Source organism: Puma concolor, chromosome D1, assembly GCF_028749965.1.
Source record: "Puma concolor isolate L17-30 chromosome D1, mPumCon1.1.hap2, whole genome shotgun sequence".
NCBI lineage: Eukaryota > Metazoa > Chordata > Mammalia > Carnivora > Felidae > Puma > Puma concolor.
Genome location: NC_141676.1, coordinates 14,250,135 through 14,274,067, shown reverse-complemented (window position 1 = coordinate 14,274,067; position 23,933 = coordinate 14,250,135). Strand labels below are relative to the sequence as shown.

Below are 23,933 nucleotides of genomic sequence, written 5' to 3'. Positions count from 1 at the left end.
TGGTGGGTGTGGAGCCAAAAGATACAACCATGTCAAGGAGTAGAAAGGAAGGATTTTACTTGCAACAAGTAAAATAGAACACTGGGGATATTTCCCTAAACAGTGTCTCCTCAGACAACAAAATTGGGGAAGTTTTAAGCTAAGGGTGCATGCATATTCATGAAGGGGCTGACACAATGGGGGATTCAGCATAGAATTGGGGCAAAAGTCACCTTAAGGTGATAGAGTCTGTCATAGTTGACCAAAGTTGAGTGGGTGGGCAAGAGTCAGTTTCATCAATGCCCTGGCTCCAACTGGTCCAGTGTTTGAGGGCTCAAAGAGACTTAAATCCTCCAAAAATAACTCAAAAATATGTTTGGGGTAAGATGTGCTGGTCAGGCATAGAACACAAGATGGCCAGGACCTAAAATGATTTTTCTTATGTTAAGAAAGCTCTCTCTTTTTCTGGGGCCCCCTAACTCTTTCTGGTTACAATCTCCCATGTATACAATAAATATACAAGTTATTACACTTCTGTTTGTTTTTCTTTTGTTAATATGTCTTTTATTATGAGAGGAGGGGGTGTCTCAGCCAAGAATCTAGAAAGGTAGAGGAGAAATTATTTTTCCTTGCCCATAAGCCTTATAAAATAGGAGAAATAAAATGGTAAAACTTTGATATAAATTGATGTATTTGAACACAAGAAAAAAATAGAAATAACTTCTTCACAATCCCAGTCAAAAATTTAGAGCATCCCAAAAGAAAATCACACCATCAGACTCTTCATTGTGTGACTTCTAAGGAAAAAGACAACTGTTTTCTCAAACCTATCATAGCTACATTTAGTCCTTGAACTTTTGTCCTTGGAGACATGCCAAGCAATCTTCCTTAGAAATTGGTCCACAGGGATGACCAAATGTTGCATTATCTTCAGTCCCCAGTACATGAGGTGTCCTAGAATTATCAGGATGACAGGTAAGACATATTCTGCTCTGCTTATGTTCAGAATAGATTCCTGATATTCTTTTTAGAAATAATTTTCCTGTTTGAGCAGGACCTGAACAAAATTTCCAGGTTGATTATTTTTTATTTCAGAGTGAATGCACTAAAATTTAAAGAGAACTTAAAGAAAACAAATATTATATTACAGAAATGTTCAGCTCAAATGTTTTTCATATTTGATTTGTGAGCAGAACTTGAGGTTGACAACCTTCTAGGTGGATCGTGTTGGAAGAAAGGTTTTTTCCCCTCCAACTTTCGTTCACAGTAAGTATTATTCTCTCAAAATTAGAGGTCTTAATTTAGTTGGGATCAAATATAATGGGGACATTATCAGAACAGTATGCATACACATGTCATTTAGACTTTCCCCAAATAATGTCAGGATTTGTGGAATCAGAAATATAGAGTTAGTGGAATCAGGGTCTATGAGTAATGAATATATTTTCAAACTTTTATTTTAAATGTTCAGATTAGGAAAACACACCTTTTGGAAACAAACTAATATGGGGTCTACAATTTTAATACACTTAAATAAAGTCCTCTAAGTTTGAAATTTGTCATTTGTATTAAATAATATTGAAAAAAAAGGACACTGAATGATGCGTTAAAATTGTTTTTATATCATCATTTATGATTTATCTAACTTTTTTTCAGGTTTTCTGAAATTAATTATAAACAAGAATATAGTAGTATGAGCATGCTCTCTGGGGTCAATCTAACTTGTAGAATCACAGAGCAGCATTTAATAGCTCTGACTCTGAATAAGTTTCTTGAACTTTTTCTCATATAAAAATGTGGCTAAGAGTAGTAGCACCTGGGGTACAATATGTCACATGGACTAAATACATTAAGAAGCATTTAGAACAGACTGGGCTCATTTTAATTATTCAACATGTTAGCTTTCATTGTCTTGTATTCAAAGGTGAATTTATTTCCATTTTTATATTTGGCAATCAAATTAAGATTTTTTTCAGTCATATTTTATAAATCACTCATTACCATCAATTTCTAGAAACACCCCACTAATGTAAATACGCCATGTCATTCACATAAACACACTTTTTGAAGTCATTCCTGTTAAGGGTCAACTTTGATTTTTTTCACAGTTCAAAGCAGTTGAAAGCTATGGGTAGAAAGAATAACACACATGTGCCTGACTTCATCCTTATGGGGCTGACAGATTCTGAAGAGATCCAGCTGGTCCTTTTCATGCTGTTTCTCCTGATATACCTGGTTACTGTGCTGGGAAATGCGGGGATGATACTGATCATCCGCCTGGATCTCCAGCTTCACACCCCCATGTATTTTTTCCTCCGTCACCTGTCATTTCTTGACCTCAGTTACTCAACTGTCATCACACCTAAAACCTTACAGAACTTACTGACTTCCACCAAGTATATTTCATACACGAGCTGCTTCACCCAGATGTCCTTTTTTGTCTTCTTGGGTGCCACTGAATGTTTCCTTCTCTCCTCAATGGCCTATGATCGCTATGTCGCTATCTGCAATCCTCTGCACTACCCAGTGGTTATGTCCGCAAGGTTCTGCTTTCACCTCATCTTTGGGTCCTATGTGATTGGCTTTGTGGACTCCTTTGTCAATGGGCTTTGCATGAGCAGGTTGCATTTCTGCGACTCCAATGTAATCCATCATTTTTTCTGTGACACAACCCCAGTTTTAGCCTTGTCTTGCACTGACACACATGACATTGAAATCATGATATTTATTGTCGCTGGCTCGACTCTAATGGTGTCTCTTATCACAATATCTGTGTCCTATGTGTCCATTCTGTCTACTATCCTGAAAATTACTTCCACTTCAGGAAAGAAAAAAGCCTTCTCTACTTGTGCCTCTCATCTCCTGGGAGTCGCCATCTTTTATGGCACTATGATTTTTACTTATTTAAAGCCAAGTAAGTCTTATTCCTTGGGAAAGGATCAAGTGGCTTCTGTTTTTTATACTATTGTGATCCCCATGCTGAATCCACTCATTTATAGTCTCAGGAACAAAGAAGTGAAAAATGCTCTCCTTAGAGTCATGCGGAAGGGCGAGGGCTCTGGGCAATTGAAATAGGTGATGCTCAACTTTTCAGTTCATTGCTCTTCTTCTTCCATATAGTGTATTTCTTTTGTCTCTCTCCAAAAACTCCTTTAATTTGTTTGTATTTCCATTGAACCATTCTTTACTTGACCAAATATGATCTCGGACATTTCCAGGAAGATGTCTTTAGAAATTCCATGTTGTAATTGAAAACCATGAAATATGTTTTAAATCTATGGTCTAACTGCATGGTTTTTTTTCAGTGTTGAATGTTTTTATTTATTTTTATTTATTGTCAGTTAACAAACATACAGTGTAGTCTTGGCTTCAGGAGTAGATTCCCAGGATTCATCACTTACATACAACACCTAGTGCTTATCAGAACAAGTGCCCTTCTCAATGCCCATCATCCATTTTTCCCACCCCCCACTGCCATCAATACTCAGTTTATTCTCTGTATTTAAAAGTCTCTTAAGGTTTGTCTCTCTCTCTGTTTGTATCTTATTTTTCCTTCCCTTTCCCTGTGGTCTTCTGTTAAGTTTCTCAAGTTCCACATATAAGTCATATCATATGATATCTGTCTTTCTCTGATTGACTTATTTCACTTGGCATAATAACTTCCAGTTCCATCCACGTTGTTGCAAATGGCAAGATTTTATTCTTTTTCATCACCAAGTAGCATTCCATTGTGTATATATACCACATCTTCTTTATCCTTTCATCAGTTGATGGACATGTGGACTTTTTCCATAATTTGGCTATTGTTGATACTGCTTCTATAAACATTATGGTAAATGCATGTGTTTTAAAGGCAACTGATGTGCAAAATGAGACAATATAGTTGTCATCTTTTAAACTCTATCAAACAAATTCCCATGAATAGAGTTCTTCAGAGATCTTTATTATGGAAAAGAACTCCATTTTTGGCACAATACCAGTTTCAGAAATCATTTTGTTTATTATATAGAGAAAAAATTAGCAGAGTGATTATGAGAACTTGCTGTGAAACCAAGCATTCAAGTATTTGGATTCTACGCTACCCTTTTAGCTGTATAACCCTCAATGGATCACTGAAAATCTAAGCCTCAGTTTTCTCAACTGTACAAGGTAAACAATAATTCCAGGGCTATCTAGTTAATTATAAAGATTAGATCAGATAATAGATGTGAAGCATTCAAGGCAGTCCTAATAAATGTGGGCCATTATCATTAGAAGGCTTACATTCCTGCAATATTTTCAATGCACAATGGCTTTTTCTTAAAGAATATTCACTCGTGTTTTATAAATTACTTTTTGCCAACTTAACTGACAAACAACTAAGGAAAAGCTCAGCATTTCACAGTTTTGGATTTAAAATGGTTTATGTTAACATTGGAGAATGCTTGGAAACCACGGAAAAGAGGAAGGAAATAGAAATGCCTTAACAGTCTTTAACAGTTTTGTGTGTGTTCTTCTGGATCTATAGTTATGTATGCATGTGCGTATATTACATACATAAGCAAAATTTCTGTCATTTTCCATGTGTTTTTCTACACTTTCTGTATACACTTGAAAGTTTAACTTTTGATAATTCCTTTGTCATTGAAATCTGAGATGAACGTGTTCTGAATATTTGGGAAAAAATTAAGAGTCTCATGTTGCAGTGCTTTGGATCGGAAATGTAAATGTATCAACTTAAAAATCTGTATGCAGTGACATCTCTTTGGTGGCTACCTGCTAAACATTTAAAAACCTTACCTTTCTGTGACATTTAATAAGCTTCAGTAGATAGCTGCTTTGTTGAAGCTTTGTGTGTTTTCTCAAAACTCATTGCTTTTCTCCTAAATTTATAGATTTGCTATGGTCACTAAAAATAAATGTTGAATTAAGTGTTCGACTCATTTGTTTTAATTTTTTAACAGAGACAAGCTGTAAAGCCAAGAAATGACAATGAATTCAGAATTTGTGGCAGCCCGTAAACTGTAGTCATACTGCTGAAATTTCCTTTATTTTTACATTTTCTCTTTCCATAATCTGAATTACAATTTTAGTTTTCTCTGCTATGTAAATGTTAAGAATGTATTTTTCCACTTTCCAAGTATTTGTTTCTTTTGTTTAAACTTTTGTAACTAGATAGTTTTCATTCAAGCAATAATTTTATAAAATTTTCATTTTTTGAAATGTATCACATTTTTTGTATAACTATAGTTCATTATTTTTCCTACATGCTTTTTTAAGTGTTCAAAATAAAGTGCAAAAGTTTAAACTTTCTTTTAGAAGTTAAAAGTTTAAAAATTTTTCACTAATTCAGAGCGCCCGGTGGCTCAGTCGGTTGAACGTCTGACTTCAGCTCAGGTCATGATCTTACGGCTTGTGAGTCCCAGTACCGTGTCCCTCTCTGTTAACAACCGGAGCCTGCTTCGGATTCTGTGTCTCCCTCTCTCTCTGCCCCTCCCCTGCTCGTACTCCATCTCTCTCTCAAAAATAAACATTAAAAAAAATTTAAAAAATTGTTTTCACTAATTCAAAAGTACTGAAAAACCTATTCAAACCTTCTAAATATGCGTTATTTTCCTCCACTTAATTTATTTTACAAGTTTCCTGCTCATATATAATGCCATTTAAAATTATTATGACTTAGTTTTTGCTTTGATATCCATGTGGTCTAGACTCTTTCTTTAGAGCTATTGTTACCTGTTTTTGTTTGCAATTGGTAACGAGTGTATGATAAACACTTGTTGATAACAAGTGTATGATAAATACTATATTATTGTTGAATAATATACTTTTTGGCTGCTCTTTCATCTTTTACATGCACTATGTCATTTAATACATTTACCGGTCTTTTCATTTTTCTGATCTTTTTTATAAACTATCTTTTCACCTTGTTTTCATTTAGGTCTACTTCTGTGATTAGGAAATGCACTCTGCTGGCTTGAATTGGCAAAGATGGCCAATAGATTCTGTGACTGTGTAGACAGCACTTAGGTTGAACACATGCTAATTAAATTAAATTAAATTTATAATTAAAATAGGACTACTGTAATTTTTTATAATATAATTTGGAAAGCATTATGTATTACATACATGTAACTATAATCTATGCACAATATGAAAGATTTAGACTGTTTGTGTTTGCCCTATAAAATTCCCTATTATGTAAGTGCATATCATATTTTATGTAAAATGTGGTCTAGACATAATTTAAGACATATTATTTTTGCTTATGGTGCCATGCCAAAATGCTATTTAATACAAATAGGTTAAAGAAATAAGAGTAGAATAGAGTATGTCAAAAATATGAGGGGTGTGTGAGTGGCTCAGTTGATTAAGCGACTGACCCTCGATCTCAGCTCAGGTCATGATCTCATGGGTTTGTGAATTCAAGCCCTGAATTGGGCCACACGCTGTCAGTGTGAAACCTGCTTGAGATTCTCTCTCTCTCTCTGTCTCTCTGTCTCTCTCTGTCTCTCTCCATCCCTCCCCCCACCCCGTCTCTCTCTGCCTCTCTCTCTCTCTCTCTCTCTCTCTCTCTCTCTCGGAATAAACTTAAAAATACATTAGAAAAAAAGAGCATGTCAAAAACATGAAAAGCTGTGCCTGCTTCCAGGTAATTGATAGTGTTGGTAATAGCATATTTTGTTGAGCACTTATCATGTGCCAGACAATATTCAAAGGATATAACATATCCTCACAAGATAACTTTTAGGTAGGTACTAGCAATATCCAAATGTTAATCTCACATAACAGAAAGCAATCCTTCTATCCCTTCAGGTGGAGATGTAAGAATAATCCTATAATTTTCTTTGTAGAAAATCACACCTAGTTCAGCTGCATACTATGTTGACTCTAGATACAGAATATATCTAGAGTCTATCTCTCAGCACATTCTCTGTCACCACATTGGCCCAAGGGACCTGGTCTCAGAATTATTGCTGCAGCCTTTCACTTTGGCCTTACCCATCATGAGTCTGATCTTGCTGTAAAAGCCAGGGTGATACTCTAAACCAGTAAATTGGATCATACCCACTTTCACAAATCCTACCAGACTTCTCATCCCACTAAGAATAAAAACCAAAACTTTTGCAAGCACCTATTGGTCCCAAATGATCTTGTGCCCACTCCTTACATATAATAACTCATTCCTTAGCATTCTGTCCATCATGCTTACTTGTTTCAATAACATGCCTTCCTAACTCTGCCTGTACACATTAGTCTTCATACTGCCTAGAATTTTCTCTTTTCTCCTCTTCACCCTGACACTTCCGACAACTGCATGACTTGGTCCTTACTCTGTTCTGAAGAATATCCCTTACCACCCGATTTAAAATTGTACCCGTTCCTAGCCCTCTTTCACGCTCCATTTGTTTCCCATAATGTTTTCTCTCCAACTAACATTTATGTATTTAGCTCATGCCTTTTCTTTCTTGTATCCCTCCTCTTCTGCCCTTGCATCCTGTAAGCTCTATGAGCGCAGGATTTTTACTTGTTTGTTCAATGTCATACCCCCATCACCTAGGGAACGGCCTCAACAGCTGTATCTGAAGGCTGCATTTTGCAGCTAATAAACCTAGAGCACAAAGAGATTAACTGGTTCATAACTACTCCGTGTTAAAGAACAAGCTCACGTTGGAGCTCAGAGACTTTTCTCAGAGGTGAAAAAATAGAATTCATTGTTGTATTAAAGCAAGCGTTAAATAATATAACAGGAGCCGTTAAAAGGTGTATATTGTAGGCACTCTAGAAATGCTGATGGAAGGCAGCGTGATTTTGACGATACTAGCTAAATTTTCTCAAACGGGTACAGTCCTACTTACAAAAAGAGAGATTCTGGAAAAGAAAGAAAAATTTATCAGATGATGGTATGGTTCTGGAGAGAGAACCTGTAATAGTCAGGGCACAGGCTATGGTAGTGTAATGAAGGGATTCAGAAATCAAGGGTCCCAACAAAGACAAAAACAAGTACCCTCAGTTATAACATTGCAGAGTTTAGCTGGCTAAGGTTTGTGGATGGCTCTTTTTCACCAGGTCATCCTGGGACCTGGGTTTCTTCTATGTTGTTGAATTGGTGTCGCCCAGATCTGTCCTCCTGTGCATCAGGGAAGAGGGTTCACCCAGCACTCTGCACATTGTGGTCTGGGAGAAAGGGGCAATTTTCACAATGGGAAAGCAATTCCCCTATTTTTGTTCATACAGACTTTTAAGGAGTTATTCAATTCATTTAATACATATAGGACTGTTCAGGTCACCCATTTCTTCCGAAGTGACTATCTTTATGCAACTGCACGTTTCATTTAATTTTCAAAATTATTAACAGAGTTGTTTATACTATTCTATCATTACCCTTTTACTATTTCTGGGGACAAAGTGGCACCCCTTCTTTCCCTCCTGATGTGGGTAATATGTATCTTCTGTCTTTACAATGGTGACCACAGGAATTATAATATGCATGTTTAGTATAGTACAGTTTACCTAAAATAATATAAAATACAACTTTTAATGTCAGAAACCCAAAGCAGTAAAGACCCAATTCTTCTCTCTTTTTCTTTCTTTTGTTGTCACAAATTTTACTTTTATGCCTGGTTTAAGCCAATAACGCATCAGCATAGTTTTACCTCATTTATTCTTTAAAGCACTTAGAATTAAGTGTCCAATATGTGTTAAATTTATCTTCATTGTAACATTTTTGGTATTACTCATATCCTTGTGTAGACACAAATTTTCTTCTGTTATCATGCTTCCATTGTCCGGAAAAGTGTTGAAACATGTTTCCTGGCTATAAATTATTTCAGTGTGTGTATATTTATTTCCAGAAAGATTCTGTTTTGTTTTTTATATTTTAAATATTTTTAAAATATTTCCATGCGTATTACATTCTGATTGACAGTGATTATCTTTCACTACTTTATTTATTTATTTTTTTTTTTAAAATTTTTTTAACGTTTATTTATTTTTGAGACAGAGAGAAACACAGCATGAACGGGGGAGGGGCAGAGAGAGAGGGAGACACAGAATCGGAAGCAGGCTCCAGGCTCTGAGCCATCAGCCCAGAGCCCGACGCGGGGCTCGAACTCACGGACCGTGAGATCGTGACCTGGCTGAAGTCGGACGCTCAACCGACTGCGCCACCCAGGCGCCCCATATCTTTCACTACTTTAAATGTTTCTTCATTATATCTGGTATGAATCATTTCTGATGGCATCTTCTATAATTCATATAATTTTTACTGTGTATGTGACATGCATTTTCCTCTGAATGCTGTCATAATTATCTATTTATCTTCATTATTAATCAGTGGGACTAATGAGTCTAGGTGTGTTTTGTTTGTTGATCGGTTTGCTGTTTGTATTTTTCCTGTCTAGGGTCCACTGACCTTGGACCCATGGTTCGATGTTCCCTTAATTTTAGAAAAGTCATGGCCATTATCTTTTTAAATATTTCTTCTGATTAATTCCTTCCCTATTTTGTTCTGGATATTAGACTCTTTGATATTGTGCCATGATTATTAGATACTTTTATTCTCACTTTTTCTATAGCTTTCATTCTGTTGGCTTAATTCCTGTAGTTTATCTTCCAGTTTTCTTCCTGTTTCTCAACCTCTTTGATATACTGAGGAACCTGTTGAAGGAATTATTTGTCTCTGGTACTGTGAGTGTGTAGGTGTGTGTTTATTTCTAGAGTTTCACTGGACACTTCTTCATGGTTTCCATCCATCTGATGAAATGCATACTCACTTATCTAATGTTACTGTCTCTACTACATCTTTCGACCTAGTAATTTCAATGTTTAGTCAAGACCCCCAGCAACACCTGCTTTTAAAAAGTTGATTTGTTACGATTCTTATGACCTATTCTTACTATTTTTGGCTGGAGGCTGCAGAGAAAACTCCAGTGAAGCCAAAACTTCTCTTTCTAGGCTCCTCTGCTTTTCCCAATCGCCCAAACCTGGCTTTCATGTACACATATACATACATATATTTAAAAAAATAACATTTTTATTTATTTTTGAGAGACAGAGAGAGACAGAGCATGAGTGGAGGGGGAACAGAGAGAGAGGGAGACACAGAATCCAAAGCAGGCTCCAGACTCCGAGCTGTCAGCACAGAGCCCGACGCGGGGCTCGAACTCACAAACTGTGAGATCATGACCTGAGCCAAAGTCAGACGCTTAACTGACTGAGCCACCTAGGCCCCCTAGGCCCACCTAGGCCCCTAATTTAGTTACTTTCTTCCTACCTTCTTGCCTGGCGGTTATATCTTTCTCCCACCTTTTACAAAGGTGAAACAGTTCATGTGTCTCATCTCCTCCTGGAGGAACTTGTCTCCCCTTTCAATTCAGATTACTTGGATGTTTGCAAATTCTGCTTTCTGATAGACTCATGAAAAGTTATAATTGTGTAGATTGGCTGGATTTTTAAAAACATTATTTGCAGCTTTCTAAACCCAAGTGGAAGTGGAAATTTATTTATTTATTTATTTATTTATTTATTTATTTAAAATTTTTAATTCCAGTGTAGTTACGATACAGTGTTATGTTAGTTTCAGGTATAGGGTATAACGATTCAACAATTCCATTTAGTACTCAGCGTTCATCAAGATAAGTGTTCTCTTAATCCCCTTCACCTATTTATACACCCTTTTAAGTCCCATCCAGTGGGGTAATTTCAAATATCTCCTTTCTAGATAATGCCACATGTATAGTGCAATATTTACCTGGCATTCCAGTTCTGCACCTTGAATATATAATGAAATTTCAGAATCAGCATAGATATAACTGACAACACTGATCTCCTTTCTTCCTTTCTTCCTCCCTCTCTCCCCTCTCTTTTTCTTGACTTTTTATTCTGTCTTCATCTTATTAATCATCCATGCTCAAAAGCTGAACATTCTACATGTTTCAATAAATGGAATAAATTTTGAAATCTAGTGGAAACCATTTTAAATGTATTCCTTTTTATTTCTGCCAATGACTTAAAGAAGATTTTTACTACTTCCCAAATTACGGGCTGGAAGCCAGATAATGCAGTTGGCAAAGTGAAAAACTTAGTGTATTCTTCCATTCCATGTCACAATGTGCTTAAAAGCAGGGACAGACATCCAACATACTTTTCAGTTTTGCTTAATGGAAAAAGTGTCCTTGGGGCACCTGGGTGGCTCAGTCAGTTAAGAGACTTCAGCTTAGGTCATGATCTCACAGTTCCTGGGTTTGAGCCCCACGTCGGGCCCTGTGCTGACAGCTCAGAGCCTGGAGCCTGCTTCGGATTCTGTGTCTCCCTCTCTCTCTCTCTGCCCCTCCTCAGCTCAAGCTCTGTCTCTCTCTCTCAAAAAAAAAAAAAAAAAAAAAAGATAACAAACAAATAAGCGTTAAAAATGGTAAAAATATCCTTTTTTATGAACTAATTTCTTTTGAAATTGCTTTTCATTGCCTCTTTCAATGTTTGATCCTGGAACTGTAAGGTGATAGGTACAGGAAGCAAAATTGTAGGGGGGGGGGGTCACTAAGGATAGTAGTGAGTGGTACCACTCCATTTCAACCTTTGGATTCCTGGACCTGTGAATCCTGGCTCTGGGAGACCTGGTACCATATACTAGATGATAAATGAGAGCATATATAGCCTTTATTTATGATCTTTATTGAAAATGTCCAAGAAGAGAAAGACACTAAAAACAAACAAAATATTTTTTATTGTTAACTTCTTCAACTGGAGACAATATACGTCATTCTTAATTTTTTAAATTTAATGTGAAATTTAATGTAAATTTAATATGAACAATACAATTAATCGATAAACCAATTTTTTTGAAACACTCTTTTCATTGCTTCTTTTACATCTTTGTTCCTTAAACTGTAGATGATGGGATTCAGCATGGGAATCACAATCGTGTAAAATGTTGAGACTATCATGTCATGGTCCAGAGCATAGCTGGAACTTGGTCTCACGTACGTGAAGAGGATGGTTCCATGATATATTGACACTCCAGTTAGATGAGAGCCACATGTAGAAAAGACTTTCCGCCTCCCTGCAGCAGAATGAATCTTCAGAATGGCCAACAGAATGAAACCATAGGAGATCAGAACTATCAGGATAGTGACGATCTCAATGGAGCCCACAAGGTAGGAGAGCAGGAGCTGGTTTGTGTGAGTGTCAGAACAAGAAATGGCGAGGAGAGGAGGGATGTCACAAAAGACATGTCTAATTTCATTGGATGCGCAGAAGGACAGGCTGAATGTGGCCACTGTGTGTATGGAAGCATGCAAAATGCCACCCACGTAGGAAGCAACGATGAGTGGCACATAGACTCTGGGTGACATGCTCACTGAGTACAGGAGAGGGTTGTAGATGGCGACATAGCGGTCATATGCCATTGCGGCCAAGAGAAAGCATTCTGTGGTCCCAAAGGTAACAGCCAGAAACATCTGTGTTGCACATCCAAGGAATGAAATGATTTTATTCTTTGACATGAAATGTACTAACATATTTGGAGTAATAACTGAGGAAAAACAAGCATCCACAGATGATAACACGCTTAGAAAATAGTACATGGGATTGTGGAGCCGGGAATCCCCAATGACCAATGAAACTAAAACCAAATTCCCCATCATAGTAAAGAAGTAGATTGCTAGAAACAGGAAGAATAAGATTGTCTGCAGCTCAAGCTTATCTGTGAAGCCCTTCAGTACAAATATGGTGACTTCCGTGTGATTCTTCATGTCGAAACCTCATGGAACAAACTTGAAGTATTAATACAATTGTAATTCACATTAATATGATAAAAGTGGCCATTCGTATGACTCATGGAAAGTAAACTCTGTCCTCATATTTATTTCTTGGCAATGAATAATATCCCAGTAGTTGATGAGGAGACAGTGACACGATGGTGGATCAAAGGTTGAATGCACTCACTGTAGAATTAAATGGAAGATTGGAGATTTTACTCACTGGCTCAACTTAGGTCATTTCTAAAACTGAGGCCAAATGGGTGATTTACAACTGATTTCTATTAGCTGTTTTCCTATTAAAGCACAGTGCACTGCTATGTATGTTTTTCTTATAACATAAAAACGGAAGATAGTATATCAATGAACACAACATTGGAATTCACATCAGAATTCTAAACGTTTCAGCAAGTGTGTAAAATTATTTGCTATAATCTACTCACCTATAGCGTTATGACATTAATATTTATCTCAAAACATTGGAACAAATATTGAAGAAAGTGTGTTAATTACATTAAATATTTCAAATTAATTTAAAATAGAGAATATACTAAATTAGGTTAGTTTGACAGATTAACAGTCAATTGGATAGTAATATTTTAGATGTTTAAATCTAAAAGCTTTCTAACTCCATTAAGTTATTTTGAACAGAACAAACCAAGACTGTTTTTCAAGAATATGGACCATGATTGGATATAAAATTCTATGACAACATATGTTTCATTCAATGTGTTTTTGAAATACATATTATTCTTTGGAAGATAAATATTTGGTCATTTGTGTGGGTTTTGGAGTTCTACATTATTGATAATGTATGTTCTTCTATTCTTTCAGAATTTTATGTTGAAAATGAAAGAATTATAATAAAAAATAGGAAATCTGTTTTTTTTTTTCTTTCAGTATATTACACTTGATTATATAATGTTGATTTGGGATTCAGTGAATGAATAACTAGGTAATTATTATATAAAAGTAACAAATACATTCAGAAAATCAGTAATTAAAAATGTAACAAAAAATCTTTGCACTTAGACATTACACTTAATATTTAAAAGAAGAAATAGGGGGCGCCTGGGTGGCGCAGTCGGTTAAGCGTCCGACTTCAGCCAGGTCACGATCTCGCGCTCCGTGAGTTCGAGCCCCACATCGGGCTCTGGGCTGATGGCTCAGAGCCTGGAGCCTGTTTCTGATTCTGTGTCTCCCTCTCTCTCTGCCCCTCGCCCGTTCATGCTCTGTCTCTCTCTGTCCCAAAAATAAATAAACATTGAAAAAAAAAATTAAAAAAAAAAATAAAAGAAGAAATAGTAGCAATAAATGAAAGCTAGAAGATGTAGAAAAAAACTTTTGAGACATAGTGTCATGGTTAATCAAACTAGGAGTCAAAGTATGAGCTGAACCTGAGTTCAAAGTTCCATTCTTTGCCCATAATATAACAATAGTTGGAGGATAGGTTTTATTCAAATTATTACACTTAAAATTTTTTTTAGATATTCACCCATATGACATGTGAATCAGTCCTGAGGGCACATAATCTGTGGCAGACAATATTCGGTTAATTATTTAAATTCATAATGCAAGTCGAGCCCTAGTTTCAATACATTGACATGGGTACCATCAGTAAGAGAGAGAGCCATTTGATTACAAATCGTGATAGAAAAAGAGGAAAGTGAATCTCAGCAACCTTCTAGGAACAGTAAAGTCAGTATCACTTAGAATTGTCAATATCAGCAGAAAACATTTTCATAGATTATTGGAAAGATTAAATGCAGAGAAAACCAGAAAAACTCATCTGAGACATCAAAAAAAAAAAAAAAAGCAAATTTAAGGTGAATCCTATGTATTGGAAATAAAAGTTACAACAAAACAAATTAAGACGCTCAAACCACTTATCCTAATTAACTGAATATTTTTGAGCTTCTTTAACATAATGAAATGCTTTTAAATATATCATTTCATTAAAAAAACAAAAAACAAAACAAAAAAAAAAAAAAAAAAAAAAAAACAACCTTGGCTCACTAGGGTGGCTCAGTCGGTTAAGCGTCTAACTTTGGCTTAGGTTATGATCTTACAGTTCATGGGTTCCAGCCCCGTGTCAAGCTCTGTGCTGACAGCTTGGAGACTGGAACCTGCTTTGGATTGTGTGTCTCCCTCTCTCTCTGCCCCTCCCCTGCTGGCATTCTCTCTATCTCTCAAATATAAATGAACATTTAAAAAAGAAGTAGGAGGATGGCTCCCCTCCCCGCAAAAAACAAAAACAAAAAAACCAAAAAACACCTTAATGAATTGACTGTGAAAACCTGAACACGTTTTTTCTTATGTTCAAAAAACGGAAGAGTGCCTGGGGGGGTCAGCCCATTGAGCTTCCAACTTTGACTCAAATCATGATGTCATGATTCCTAAGTTGGAACCCTCATCAGGCTCTCTGCTGTCATTGCAGAGCCTGCATCAGATCCTCTGTCCTCCTCTCTCTGCCCCTCCGTGCTCACGCTGTCTCCCTCTCTCTCAAAAACAAATAAACAATTAAAAAATTTTAAAAAGGAAAAAAACGCCATGGGGAAAAATATCATGAATATTTACCAAAGGGAGGTTCAGATAAGAGTTTATATAGATGAGGTAAAAACAGAAAAGAAAAAAAACAACAGACTTTCATAAATATGATGAAACCAATCTATGTTTTAATGCAGCAAAGAGTCACATGAAAAAGCTCAACCCCAATACAACTCGCGGCATCAGGTCAATGATATACTGGGTACAGGGACAATTACATAGATTTGGAATTTGGAGGTATGTTTTCTTCATTCAGCTCCATTAGTAAAAGTCATGTGTGATACCAGGCTTTCTCTCCAAAGCAACCCTTCTTCTTTTTTTTTCTTTAAGTTATTTTATTTCATTTTCAGTATAGTTATATTGTGTTATGTTAGTTTCACGTGTAAGATACAGTGATTCAACTCCTCTTTTAAAGAGCAGTAAATCTAAGTGACAAAGTGGATACAATAATGTACCACCAGGCAGAATAACTAAGCATGTAAAACAATAAATATTTCAAGCCATTTTCTTTAAATACGTCCATTTTTAATAATTTTAAGGTTTTCATATAATTAAATTTGCCATCAATATACTATTTTTTTTTAAATAGTAAATATATGAGCACAACACCAATGTTACAGCTACATCATTGAAAACCAACGGACCAGAGCCTTGAACTAGATGTTTCATTCTTTAGCTACATGTAACACATTTTTTTCTGATTGCTAATATGTAGTTAAACATTTTTCCAGTAGATTAAATCCAGTGATTTATATTATGATTCTGTTTTTCCCTCTGCACACAATTTATGTCTAGATTAGAGACTAGTTTTGTGAATTGCATGATCCATTAATAACAACAACAAAAACAAAAAATAAAAATGCACACACGGATCCCCATAATCCTATGTGTCACATTAGAGTGGGCTTAATTTTCTTTTTGGGGGGGGGTAAATAAGATAATAAAAAATTACAATATTTAACACTTCATTTAAATATTATATAAAACTATCTTTCTGTTAGGTGAGTATAACTAAATCAATATTAGTACATATATCAGACCCAGACTTACGAAGAGAGACTGTATTCTTAAATAATTTAATAATGTATGATCAACATTTATAATTAATTTAAAGTCACTTCCAAAAATATAACTTTCATAGAAGGCAGAATACTCCAAATATTTTGGGCTCACTACTGAAGCTCTAAATTCACAAAGGAGTAGAGAACAGAGAACTAACATTTATTGAGCTGTAGGAATGGACTTTTGCATACATTACTTTATTTCCCTTTTGTAATAACTCTCACAGATAACAAGTGCCACAGCCAAGATTCAGTCTCAAGTGTCCTTCAGAGAGCACCCACTTTTCACCTTTTTTCATTGCTTCTTATTATGCCATAGCTTCATTCTGCAATTGACTTCCCTCCCCAGGACCTCCATTGGAATAAAACAAAATGTGTTTTTTTTAAATGTATTTAAATATTTTTAAGTCATCAAGACAAGAGAAACACTAGGAAATAAGTCGTCATCTGAAGTGGCCAGCAAAATAAAATGAAAGGAATTATTATTTGCCTTATTATATTAAAATATAATATAAAATATAATATAAAATATTATTTGCCTTATTATATTAAAATATAAGTGCCCAGAGAGTTGAATGAGTTAAATGTTTCCTTGCCCTTGATTGAAACATTTTATCTTGTTTCACTTTGAACTGGTCTGCCTTCTGACATCAAGAAAATGAAAATATAGATGTATTTGGAGACTTCTAATTGCTTTTACAAATTCAAATTCATTATTTTCCATTTCTTTTGTTTTATTCCAGGAAGTGTTGTTACCCAATTTTTGACAGATTTGCATAAGTCCAGTTTGTGAAGAATGTGTTCTATTCACCTGTACAATAGGCAACAAGTAAAAGCTTTAATATTAGGGATTTCATCACATATTTGACCTTGATGTTTTAGGTTTCATTTCCTAAATATTCTGCAAATTATCTGAAAACTTCTCTTACCTACAGAACAGCAAAGGCAGGCTTAGGTACCTTATGAATGTAGTTCATTTAGATTGCTTATATCCACTTACTCAGCTGTTGATAAAACTCAGAGGAGATGCCCTAATGGGAATATGGTCCAATTATCTTCTGGTTCAAAATAGCAATACAAGGATTTACTCAATAATAAAGAAGTAAGTAGTCTGGAATAATTTACTGTATGTTAATATTATAGAAAATAAGTAGTTGTTTGATCCCTGGTTTAAAATAATGCCCTAAAGATATATACAGACACTAGATAAAAAGTCTTTAGAACTGAGACATGCTCTTAATATAATAGCTCTGACACTGGGTTAGAACTAACTTCTCTGAGAATCAATTCCCTCATCTGGGCAATATAAGCCATTTTTTTTAATTGTGACAGGTCAGTAAACATGGTAAACTAAAATGGTGTAAAACTACAATATATCTCCTGCAGAATCTAGCAGATGGATTTATAGTCAATGAAAGGTATTACACTTTTACTCTGTACAAATCATAGAGTACATGGGTTTGATGAATACATTTAGAAGTGTGCTGTCTAAGCTTGCTGGAAGATTGATCATTATTCAAGGTAATAAGAAAAATCCAAAAACTCCCATAGAAATGTGGAGGAGACATTAAAAGTTTAAAGCTCTGTGGGACTTGGTAAATCATGTAATTTTGTGACTACTAAATGTTAACGTAGTGTTTATTCAAATTAAATAAAAATATCTATTGATTGGTTGACAAACAGATGTTTATCACGTATACACGTGCAGTTCACTCATACACACACATACCCCTGGGACCAAAATAGAGACATTTAACATTTTTATTTTTTTTATTTTTCTTTAATTTTTTTAGGTGTCCCCCACTCTTACACAGGCTTAATCATGTTACAAAGGGTCCATAAAAAACTGGAATAGATCTCAGAAGTATGCCGTACATACTTGCTTTAGAAAAGACAGGGCTTCACTTAGAAGAAAAGCTGAGAATCATGTCAATTGAGTAAGGCAAATACACTAGGAAAGTAGGTTTCAACAAGGGAGGGGTCTTCTGGAAAATGCAGGACTTATAAAGGATTGCTAGAGCAATACACAAGTCTAAAGTGTAGAGTAATCCTTTACAAGGCAACATCTGCTGTGGCACTTAAAGTAGCTGTACAATAATATTTTAAGACCTTCATAAAAACATGAGTCATCTTTGAACACAAAGCTGGAAAAGCTACTTGATATATCTCCAACTTCACACGCGCCTCCTGATAGTCAAAATGCCCATCCTATTGACACATTGAATGAATCAAAGGATTATTATTGAACTCTTTATAATTACATTTAAATTGCAAAAGGGTAAAAATAACCAAATAATGTTCAAAAGTTACCAAAATCAGAACATCAACCCAGGCCATAAGGAATCAAATGAACCACATCAAATACATCTTAATATAAAACAAACAAACAAAATTAAATGACTGATGACTCAAAAATATCAAAGGTATCAGAAATGAGAATACAAGATATCAGAAGGATGAGGACATATGCTACAAAGAACTCAGAATAACAAACCAGAAAATGGAAATAAGGCAAAAATTCAGTAATCAAGAGTAATTTAATACATAGAGTGGGTGGTCACTACTGAAAGCATAATTAAGGAAAGAGAAGAGAAAGAGAGATGAAGAAAAATCAGTTTCAAGTAAATAATTAAGAGAATTAAGAATTTGATAGAAACTGACAGATCTAACAGTACTAAGATATAATTTAAAAAACAATAGAAATGTGACTCATACAAATATAAAATTGACATACAAAAATTTATAACTATCTCAATGAGTATATCAATAAAATGAGAGATATAGAATTTTTAAGAAATAAGGGTTTATGACATTTATTTGGAAAAGTTACAATAAAATATTTAGTTTCCTTTTTAATTTTATTGAAAAAATGTACACATAGAAAAGTACATACATCTCAAGTGTATAGCTTGATGAATTTTTAAATTGAACATACCCTTATAAACAAGCCCAAGAAAAAGAACATTTCCAGAACCCAGGGAACCTCCTGTATTCTTCCAGTCGCTCTCTCCCATGTAAAGATAGCCATAGTATGAAACAGAGACTAATTTATGTAATAGCTAGTTTTTTTCAAGGACAGAGTTATTGCATTTTAATAAAATACAGAAAATCTACCATTTATATGTGCCAGTTACATGAATTTGAATAGACACACACAACTGTGTAACAATAACCACATTATGGGCAATAGAAATATTCTATATTGTAGAATTGTGAAATTCCTTTGTTAATTTCTACAAAAATGCTTTTCTTGGTTTTAACTCGGGTTGCATTGAATATATAGATAATTTGCAATTACATTTAATTAATAGATCAGTATCTTCTTTATCCCTTTCTTTCTTTCATTCTTTTGTTCTTAAATTCAAATTCCATGACCGACATTCCCTATCTATTAATTTAGTCTCCCCAGGTGTTGAGCTCAGGCACCTATGTATTTTAAACACATTTTTGAATAATTTATTTAAGTACATAGCCATGAACTAGTTTATAGATGAGTATACAAGATTTCCAAGACAAGACCCTTACCGACACAAAAAGTTTGACCTTTATCTCTGCCAGATCTCTCATATTTTGTTTATTACATAGAATATTAAATTTATCTATAAGTGTTCCATCTCTGCTTTCAATACTTCCTGTTTATGTATTCATATATTTTCTCCCTATTAAACTCTCAGTGAGCTTCAAGTATTTTTCATGCCACTTTAAAAGTTAAGTAAATATAGTAATCTTTATTAAATGATTATGAAGTTTGTCATACCTTATTTTGAGACAAGTAAACAGGTTATGTTCTCAGGAAGAAAGAACTGGGTTTTAGAGAATTTAAGTGATAAACCCAATGGCGTATATTTATTTAGTATCTGAGCCAGGATTGTGTCCTGTAGCATTAGATTGTTTTCCAGCCCTATGTATTGCTCTGCCCTGAGGGTTATTTTATACCAGAGTCCAAAGTGTATTCATGTGATCATTTTTATCATGTAGCTCATGGTTCCAGAGCCACTCATTTACTATGAAAGAAACACATTAAATTATCTGACTTTTCCGTCCCAGAAGATAATTACCTCATTTTCTCCTTGGAGCATCCCTGTGGACATCAAGAAGAGCTTGAAAGTCTGCTATAAAACTCCAAATGATCAGTGATCATAGGGTATGTTAACTGAATGAGCAGTTCATTTCCACAGGTAAGAGGAAAGTGTTTCTTATTACTTACAGAATTCTTCAGAAGTCATAACCTTGAATCTCAAACTAGATTCCACATTATAATATTTAAATCTGAGATGGAAATTTCTAGTTAACTGAGAATTAAATTAAAATTGAACAAGGAAATTCCAGGGAACATTACAAGGATAATAGGGAAGACTCCTTGCATGTTTAGGTCAACAGATTTGGAAATTAGACATTTTATTTCACTTTCTTGATGGAATGTAACAGCTGGAATAAAGGTAGTTGAAATAAAGGGATGTATTACAAATTTAGGAAAATTATTAAATAGAGAGCAAATTAACTATAAACCAATCATCAGATACATGCCAGTTGAGGATCATAATTTGTTTTTCTAATGCAAACACATAAATGAATTCTAAATTTGTTTTACTGGTTAGCTGCTTGCTGAAGAAGCCACTTCAGTTTTCTTTTCTTTTTTTTTAAGTCATGGTCTGCTTAAACTTGATGGCTTTATAAAAGAATTCAAACACACGAGGATGTTATTTTGTATTGTTTCCAGAAGACAACCTTTCCAGAATTATGGCATATCAAAATGAATTGCAACATAGTCAACTGCCCATAGCTTTTTTTTTTTTTTAATTTTTTTTCAACGTTTTTTATTTATTTTTGGGACAGAGAGAGACAAAGCATGAATGGGGGAGGGGCAGAGAGAGAGGGAGACACAGAATCGGAAACAGGCTCCAGGCTCTGAGCCATCAGCCCAGAGCCTGACGCGGGGCTCGAACTCCCGGACTGCGAGATCGTGACCTGGCTGAAGTCGGACGCTTAACCGACTGCGCCACTCAGGTGCCCCAATTTTTTAATCATTACAAAAGTTTATTTAACAAAATATTCAATATGAAAATGCACATAACCTGATTTTTATATTGTAGTAAGACAGGTGCTATGGAGAGGGGACATGTGGAAGCCATTTTGATTTCTTCTGATGAACACACACGTTGTTTATATTCGTTCCAAAGCTTCTGACATGATGATGCTATTTCCTCGTATACCACCATTCCAATACTGTTCTTTTGCCCACTAGTTGCCATTTGCACACTTCCATCTATCACAAAATTCATAAAGGGATTGAACCCCTGCAATGGTCCTTGGACGTGTCTGCCATTTGATTTCAATGATAGTTTCTTGTCCATAATTTTTTTTTTTCAACTCGGGAGGGTGAGCTTTGCTCATGGTGTCTACTCGACCACCTCAAAGATGCCTCCAAATGGAATTCATGGTGTTCTTCATGCTCCCGCTAGACACAGCTGCAAGTGTGGGACAGAGAAACCTGGTCTTCAATCCTGTCTTTGCTTCTAACTATGGGTATGACCACGGCCCGGTTATAGGTCAGGCTGTGTCTCAGTTTTCTCATCTATAAAAGGATGCTAAATTACTAAGTTTGCAGGTTGCTATGCAGATGACATAAGATAATGTACACACAATTTTTAACCCTCAGTAGCCACTTAATATCATGGGATTGCAGCTATCATTGCTGTCCTTCTCAAGCTTAGCATTTATGACATTGTTCTCATAGATGTGCCCTGTGTATGTTTTCTAACTGTATTACAGGTGAAGAATTGAAAAAATTAGTCCTCCAGATTGGTCTATTTTGTTAAAATTGAGAGTTTGTATTTTTGTCTATCTCCTAAGATGAAATGAGCTAGATAAGGAAAAAAATTATTATGGACAAAATCATCAGGGGGATGTAAGTAGACATGCTATCATTTTTCTGACATGACCAAAGTACAATGCAATGATAGCAATGAATTTCCAAGATGCCTGACACCATAGACTATTGTGATGGTCAGAGAGGGCTGCCCTGTATGACAAGGGCTAATATCTAAATCTAACATCCTATATTGTACTCATTTGTGAATATTTTGAATTTAAATAATTTTCACACTGTATTTCTCATTTAAATGCATCCCAGGGATACACATGTAGTTGGTCCCATTTTAACAACTGGACGCACACACACATGCACACACACACACACACACACACACACAAGGAATTTCACACACATTTTACAAAATCTAGGACTAGTAACAGGTATGTAATTTTTATTATAATATTTTCAGGTTTTTAAATTTCTATATTCATTCATATTTGAAGATTTTCAGATGATGCAATATGAAGCAAGGTGGGAGAAAATTTAACAGAAAACCACTGGAAATTAACCCAATAATTGGCATAATTTGTTTAACATGAAAAATTTAACCAACAACTTAATAAAATAATTTCTTTATTTACGCAGGATAATGTATCCTCTGGGACACAACTTCTTCATCACTGCCTTTTCCTTCACTGACAAGGATTTCAACGTGTCCTTCTAAGAAACAAACATGAGAATACATAAAGTGGATTCTATTTTCAAAAATATCGCCTTTAAAGCCTGCAAATAAACACTAAAATGCCAGGGTTGACATTAGATTTAGATTTATACACAATTAAGTTGAAAAATGTAACTGAGTTCACTACGTTTATATTGACGGGTTTCACAGATGATTTTGAGGTGCAAATCTTCCTCTTTTTACTATTTCTAGCAATCTACCTTTTTACTCTGGTAGGAAATTTGGGACTAGTTATATTAGTCATTGGGGATTCTCGGCTACACAACCCCATGTACTACTTTCTGAGCGTATTGTCTTTCCTGGATGCCTGTTATTCTTCAGTTGTCACCCCAAAAATGTTGGTCAATTTCCTCGCAGAGAATAAAGCCATTTCCTATGTTGGATGTGCAGCACAGATGCTTCTCTTTGTTACTTTTGGGACCACAGAATGCTTTCTCTTGGCTGCAATGGCATATGACCGCTATGTCGCCATCTACAACCCTCTCCTGTACTCAGTGAGCATGTCACCCAGAGTCTATGTGCCACTCATCGTTGCTTCCTACGTGGGTGGCATTTTGCATGCTTCCATACACACAGTGGCCACATTCAGCCTGTCCTTCTGCGCATCCAATGAAATTAGACATGTCTTTTGTGACATCCCTCCTCTCCTCGCCATTTCTTGTTCTGACACTCACACAAACCAGCTCCTGCTCTCCTACCTTGTGGGCTCCATTGAGATCGTCACTATCCTGATAGTTCTGATCTCCTATGGTTTCATTCTGTTGGCCATTCTGAAGATTCATTCTGCTGCAGGGAGGCGGAAAGTCTTTTCTACATGTGGCTCTCACCTAACTGGAGTGTCAATATATCATGGAACCATCCTCTTCACGTACGTGAGACCAAGTTCCAGCTATGCTCTGGACCATGACATGATAGTCTCAACATTTTACACGATTGTGATTCCCATGCTGAATCCCATCATCTACAGTTTAAGGAACAAAGATGTAAAAGAAGCGATGAAAAAACTGTTTGGTAAAAATTGGTATATCAATAAAGTCTACTTCTCACATTAA

General features: G+C 35.4%; 3 protein-coding genes and 1 pseudogene across 3 annotated transcripts; 2 read left to right on the top strand and 2 right to left on the bottom strand.

Annotated features, from left to right (window-relative positions):
- Positions 1 to 2,106: 2,106 nt before the first annotated feature.
- Positions 2,107 to 3,054, top strand: LOC112865142 (olfactory receptor 8H1-like). Its single transcript, XM_025928184.1, has one exon. It carries the CDS (start codon positions 2,107 to 2,109, stop codon positions 3,052 to 3,054), a length of 948 nt encoding a protein of 315 aa, XP_025783969.1.
- Positions 3,055 to 11,777: 8,723 nt separating this feature from the next.
- Positions 11,778 to 12,710, bottom strand: LOC112864909 (olfactory receptor 5T2-like). Its single transcript, XM_025927918.2, has one exon. It carries the CDS (start codon positions 12,708 to 12,710, stop codon positions 11,778 to 11,780), a length of 933 nt encoding a protein of 310 aa, XP_025783703.2.
- An 8,777-nt stretch (positions 12,711 to 21,487) lies between these two features.
- On the bottom strand, positions 21,488 to 21,718 carry LOC112864911 (small nuclear ribonucleoprotein G pseudogene; annotated as a pseudogene).
- Positions 21,719 to 22,925: 1,207 nt separating this feature from the next.
- On the top strand, positions 22,926 to 23,933 carry LOC112865141 (olfactory receptor 5T1-like). The gene has a single exon (XM_086676391.1). It carries the CDS (start codon positions 22,941 to 22,943, stop codon positions 23,931 to 23,933), a length of 993 nt encoding a protein of 330 aa, XP_086532517.1. The 5' UTR covers positions 22,926 to 22,940.

What these genes read in the sequence shown, in the direction of transcription:
- LOC112865142 (XM_025928184.1), top strand. Translation starts at nt 2,107, where the DNA reads ATGGGTAGAAAGAATAACACACATGTGCCTGACTTCATCCTTATGGGG.
- LOC112864909 (XM_025927918.2), bottom strand. Translation starts at nt 12,710, where the DNA reads ATGAAGAATCACACGGAAGTCACCATATTTGTACTGAAGGGCTTCACA.
- LOC112865141 (XM_086676391.1), top strand. Translation starts at nt 22,941, where the DNA reads ATGCCAGGGTTGACATTAGATTTAGATTTATACACAATTAAGTTGAAA.